The 6,000-nt window shown below is 47.6% G+C and overlaps 1 protein-coding gene across 1 annotated transcript in view; it reads right to left on the bottom strand.

Annotated features, from left to right (window-relative positions):
• ELL (elongation factor for RNA polymerase II) overlaps positions 1 to 6,000 on the bottom strand; it is a 49,708-nt gene continuing 43,708 nt past the window's right edge. Inside the window, exons 9-12 of the mRNA XM_015651639.3 lie at positions 5,108 to 5,174; positions 2,263 to 2,434; positions 1,346 to 1,390; positions 1 to 362 (exon numbers count right to left, since the gene is read on the bottom strand). Of these exons, the coding sequence (XP_015507125.1) occupies positions 258 to 362; positions 1,346 to 1,390; positions 2,263 to 2,434; positions 5,108 to 5,174 (389 nt within the window). The 3' untranslated portion in view covers positions 1 to 257. The remainder of the gene's footprint in view (positions 363 to 1,345; positions 1,391 to 2,262; positions 2,435 to 5,107; positions 5,175 to 6,000) is intronic.

Raw genomic sequence — 6,000 nt, 5'->3', positions numbered from 1 at the left:
GTATTTTTTTTTTTTTTTTTTTTTTTTTTGTTATCCATTTTGTTACATTCCAACATTCAGAGAGGCTTAAAAACTCGGGAGGAGCGTGCTGGACGTGGACATGACAGATCTGGCATCTTAAAGTCATCCCCAAGTTCTTCAACCACGAGGAATTAATGCTCGTCTCTGAAAGGGATTTTGGGTGTACAAAAGGGAACTTAAACGTCCAGGGTGACTGGATTTTGGTTTGCCCTACCCAGTCCAGGGGTGAGTGGCAGCTAAAACTGCTGCTGGTCATACTCTGCTATCAGTTTTTTGATGTGGGCCAGTTTGTTGTGGAGGTATTCGCAGCGGTTCTTCTCTTGGCTGTAATTGGGGTTTGTCTGCAAAACAAAAGGAGGGAAAAAAAAATGAAAATGCAGAGGTGGGAAAGGTTCTGGATAAATTTTGGCAGCACAGAGTCAGGCATGGGATGGTTTGGGGGGAATGTAAAGATCATCTCATGCCATGGGACATGTTCCACTGCCCCAGGGTGATCCCCGAACACTTCCCTGGGGATTCCACCCCGTTCCCTCCCAGGGAAGGATTTCCTGCTCATATCCCACCTAAACCTCCCCTCTTTCAGCTTAAAACCATGGAGTGAAGCTCTTTTAGATCCCTCTTTGAAACAGCCCTGCTCTGACCAAACCCAGGCAAGGATAAAATCTCTTTTCAGCGTTATCCAGCTCCAGGTGCCTCCTCACAGGGAAGGAGCACACCTGAGTTAGGCTCAGCCTAACTGGGCTTCCAACATGCAGGGAATCCCTTCAAAGAGCTCCTGAATCCCTCAGGACACAACAGGGCTCAGGATAATAAACAATCCTAACAAATAAAAAAGCCCCAAATCCCCCATTGGTGTGTGGATGCTTTGCAGAAAAATACTGCAATTTAAGGTATTTTATGTGCTCCAAACTCCAAAAATCTGGGGGCAGAGCTCCAGAGGCTGATCCCAGCTGGGATCCCGTGTCCCAGAGGATCCTGTAATCCCTCAGCCTGTGCATCNCAGCTGGGATCCCGTGTCCCAGAGGATCCTGTAATCCCTCAGCCTGTGCATCTGGAACACAAACTGTTCCTTCCCTGGGGAGATAAAGGCCCTGAGCGAGCAGAGCCATTGTGCCACAGCCACGGCTCAGCGATCCCCAGGACCCGTGGGGCACTCCCAGCTCCCCCCAAACCCTCTCTGATCTTTTAGGGACAGGCTGGAGCTGAACAAAGATCTGCTGGAATTGCCTCAGAGCCTGGGTTTGCTCTTGGCAAGGGCCCATCTCTTTCAGTCACACCAGGGGCACCACCCAAAAGCCTTCTGTGGCCAAGGACATTCCCTTACCTTTTTAATTTTCCGATATTCCTGTAAAATTTGATCGTGGATGGTCTAAAAAAAAAAATAAAATAAAAGAGAAAAAAATAAATAGGGAATTATTTTCAGTTTTGCATTTACTGATGGCTCAATGTACACAATTCCTCCAAATTCCAACCAAAATCTGCTCCCTCCAGGGATTCCCTGGGCAGATCCAATGGCTACACCCAGCTCAGATCCCACAGATATCCTGGAGAAGGATGAGCCATGAGAACTACCTGTGACAAGCACCTGGATTCCAGGATAATTCACATTTCCAAAGCCCCCCAGCCCCATTTTTTTCTCCCCCACCAAGATCTAAAAACAATCCAGGGAGGAATTTTGCAAGGAGAAGGGCAGGAGCTTTGAGGGAGGAAGCTGTGCTTAGCACAATAGGTGCTCTGTAAAAATCTGTTTATTATCCTCGACGAGACTCACTTTTTCAAGCTAATGAATAGCTAAAACTCTTTTAAAAATCACTCTGACAAGTCCAATAATGCTGCATTATTAAGATCAAAGATTGCAGAGGAACAGATGACCCCGTGCTAACTCCCCTTCCAGCCCTGATACGCTCCCATATGTGCAAATATGAGTTTTTCTGGCTGGGATACACTAATAGCTTCCAGCAGCTTTTGGCTAAGGACACCAATTGTCTCACTGAGGCCTTTCCTTGTCAACAAGTCCCATGATGTGGCTCCAGCCTGAAAAAGGAGCAGCACAGAGCTGGGTTAGGAGCATTCCCCAAAGCTGTCAGCTGTGTGCACGTTCCCCTTTCTGAGCAATTCCTGAGGCTGCAATTTCGACACCCAAATTCCCCAATTTTCAGCCCAAAGAGAGCAGATCAAAGCCCTGCAGCTCTGCCACGTGCACAGGGAGCTTTTCACAGGCTTTTTTAGCTCTGTTTCTACCTTGTACTCCTCAGAGCCTTGCAAAAGTTGCTTCAGCTTGGCGTCCAGCTGGGTGAACCGTCGGGTTATCCGCTCTATCCGGGCGTGCAAGTCCCTGTACTCGTTGTATTCCGCGTTGAAATCGTTTTTGTAGCTCTGACGCTGCTCAGAGGAGGAAATGGCTGCGTATTTTCTGCAGGGAAAAAGCCTTTGGTGAATGGTTTTGGGGGGATTGATTTGGTTTTTGGGGAATTCTCTCTGGGATGTGGCGGTGCAGAGCACAGGGGGGGATCAGAGCCTCTGCCAAGAGACTGGGAATAAAACTGTGGATGATTTAGGATCATCTCTAAATGGGATATTGGGAAGGAATTCTTCACTGTGAAGGGTCTGGGATGGAATTCCCAGAGAAGCTGTGGCTGCCTCACCCCTGGGAGCACCCTGGGATAGTGGAGGGTGTCCCTGCCTGTGGCACTGGATGGGCTTTAGCTCATTCCAGCCCAAACCACTCTGGGATTTCAGCTGGAAAAGCCCTCCAAGATCAAACCCCGGCACTGCCAAGGCCAGCACTAAACCACATTCCCAAGTGCCACATCCACACAGCTTCAATCCCTCTGGGGATGGTGATTCCCTGTCCCAGTGAAGAAATTCTCCCTAATATCCCACCCAAACCTCCCCTGGCGCAGCTTGAGGCTGTTCCCTCTCACCCTGACTTGTGTTAAAGTAGCAAATTACAGAGACATCAACCAGCAGGGATTGTTGCCTTGACCTCCTGTTAAACAAACATTTGCTCCCAAAAACTTCCTATCTCTGCCAGATAGGGTGGAATGAGCAGGTACAGCCAAGCCTGCAGCAGCTGGGGGTGGAGGAGGACACTCAGATAGTGCTGCTACAGCTCCTCTGACTCCTGCTGGCCCGCAGAACATGCAGTTCTGCATCTGTGCCAGGCACTGCAACAGCAGGAATACCATGCTTCCAGTGCTAAGAGTCTTTAAAGGAACACAAAAAGCATTGAGCCATCGTTGCAAAACGCTCGCAGGGTGATTGTGTGGCAAGAGCACCACGAGAAACCACGGTGAGGAGCTTTATTCTGGTTTTTTTTTTCCCCACCAGTAACTCAAATTCCAGCACCTTGTGGAGACACTCGAGGTGTCTTGAGCTCAGGTTGAACTGATGTGCTTTTGGGGGCCTTTTGGAAGTTATTCTGCTGGATAAAAAGCCATTGGAGCTGGCATTTGCAGCCTTCTCTGAAGGTAAAACTTACCTTTTGGCAGGTGAGGGCTCCAATTTGCCTCCCTGCAGGGCCAGCTTGGTGCATGGACATGGAAAAGCTGATTCAGGCCTCAAACTGAGGGGGAACTCTCAGTGCTTTAACTTTTTAAGTGCTCTAAACTTCTAGAAGTGACTCTTTGCCAGGGGCTGGGGTGCAGAACCATCCACACAGGATAAAGAAGCATCAAACAGCAGTGATGTGTCTCAGACTTTGAGGAGCTGGGCACAAAGCAGTCAGATCACACTGGGTGAGACCACAGAGCTCAGAAACCTCCCCCAGTTTCTCTCTGGAGAGAGCCCAAGGAGCTGCAATATCCCTTTTGGGGAGGGAACATCACGTGGGTGAGAGAGAAAAAACACCCCCAGCCACCCAAATTCCCTGCAATAACCCTAAAGATGTCACCTTGAAGGTGTTGTTTGTATGGCTGAGCCAGCCCAGCAAAGCAGAAACCACAGCAGAAATATTTATCTGCCCTAGAGCTTCCTCCTCCTCCTCCTATTCACTTATATAAAGCAAAAAGCCCCAAATCCCCCATTGGTGTGTGGATACTTTGCAGAAAAATACTGCAATTTAAGGTATTTTATGTGCCCCAAACTCCAAAAATCTGGGGGCAGAGCTCCAGAGGCTGATCCCAGCTGGGATCCCGTGTCCCAGAGGATCCTGTAATCCCTCAGCCTGTGCATCTGGAACACAAACTGTTCCTTCCCCGGGGAGATAAAGGCCCTGAAAACACCCCCAGCCACCCAAATTCCCTGCAATAACCCTAAAGATGTCACCTTGAAGGTGTTGTTTGTATGGCTGAGCCAGCCCAGCAAAGCAGAAACCACAGCAGAAATATTTATCTGCCCTAGAGCTTCCTCCTCCTCCTCCTCCTCCTCCTCCAGCCCTTCCCTCGCAGCGATCCCAGCACAGCCAAACCAGCTCTGATGGAAACAGCCCCCAGGGCTGGGACATGCACAGGGAATTCCCTCCCTCCCACCCCAAACCACGGCTTTTTCCCCAGCCCAAAGCTTTGTTTAGAGCAGGTTTGGGTTTATGCAGATTCTGGCCTTCCTGCACTGGGATTTTTTGGGCTTTGCTTGTTTAATTAACCTCGAGGGGATCTGATTAAAAGAGTCAAGAGGTGAAACAGCTCAGATCCTAACCCAGGGGTTAGAATATTTCAGGAAAGAATATTTCACTGCTTTATGGAGATGAGCTTGGCTCTGAAGAGGGCAAGAATTAGCAAAGCACCCCAAATCCTTCCTTGCCCTGCCTTCCCCAACACAAAAGCAGATTATTCCCTCTCACAGTTTCCAGCTGGAACGTGGAGATGTTTAATCCTTTCAAACCCCTCTAAGGTATGAAATGTTTCTTGAAGTTCTTAAACTTACAGGAGGTAACCTTGAACTCCTTAAGGAGGTAAAAACCAGCTTTGATAGCAAGTTTAGTCTCAGCTATTAAATCTGCAGAGCTGGGTTTATCCTTTTTCTTACACCCACCTAACAAAGTTCTATCAAATAACACAAAAAGTCCAACAAAAATCCCCAGCATGTTGTGATTTTTTAGCTTGAAATGTGATCCCAAAGGGTTGAAGCAACTGATAAACATACTTACAATAAATAATCTGGCATTTCTGAAGTTGATGTTGGTACACTAGAATTATTGCATGTTCCATTTAAACCTGAAAAAATAAAGGTTTGTTTATAGACGTTCTTCAACTTCAAAGCTCTTTGCAATTCAGCTTCAAACTCATAAAACTTGCCTGCAATGGATGGTTTATGGAATTCTAAAGGATTTCTGTTTTGCTTGGAACTGACAGAGGCAGAGGAGCCACAACAAGGTGGCTGAAAGTTCAAGGCAAAACAACACCAACATCAGTGCACCGAGCAGAGAGAAAAAATCTGAATTTAACTGTGGATAAACAGTGCTTGGAGTGGGATAACACCGAGAGCAGCACTGGGAATGAGGAAAACACAGCCCTGAGAGCTGAGCTGGGCAAGGTGAAGCTCCTGTGCTGCTTCTACACTTGAGAGATTCCTCTGGGGATTCTCCAGGGTGAGATTCCTGATTTAATATCTCTGATATTTAATATCAGAGTCCTGCAGGGCACCAGTGAGAGGGTTTTGGGGAATGCAGCTCCAAGCACAAATCTGAGCATTAATGAATGAGCTGAGAGTGTGCAGAAACTGAAGGAAGAACAGAATAAACCTAAAAGCAGACTCATCCTCCACATCCACCAAACGCTGCAGGAAGAAAGAATCCAAGTTTGGAAAGGGATATTTTCCACAAACTGTGAATTCCATTCCAAATCCCCACACCACAACCTGAGTCAGCAGTACCCTGACTGTATCCTTAAAAAAAAAGATGGATTTTCCTCTGAATTTCCACAGAAAAGCTTTCCTGAGCAGGATAGGAGAATGGCACAAACACAGAGTTTTTGAAAACATCCCAATCCCAAATTCCTGCTGCAGCTCCTCCTGTTTTTCCCCCCTCCCTGACCACGGTGT

The sequence above is a fragment of the Parus major genome, chromosome 28 (genome assembly GCF_001522545.3).
Source record: "Parus major isolate Abel chromosome 28, Parus_major1.1, whole genome shotgun sequence".
NCBI lineage: Eukaryota > Metazoa > Chordata > Aves > Passeriformes > Paridae > Parus > Parus major.
This window is presented reverse-complemented; position numbering and strand designations above follow the sequence as displayed.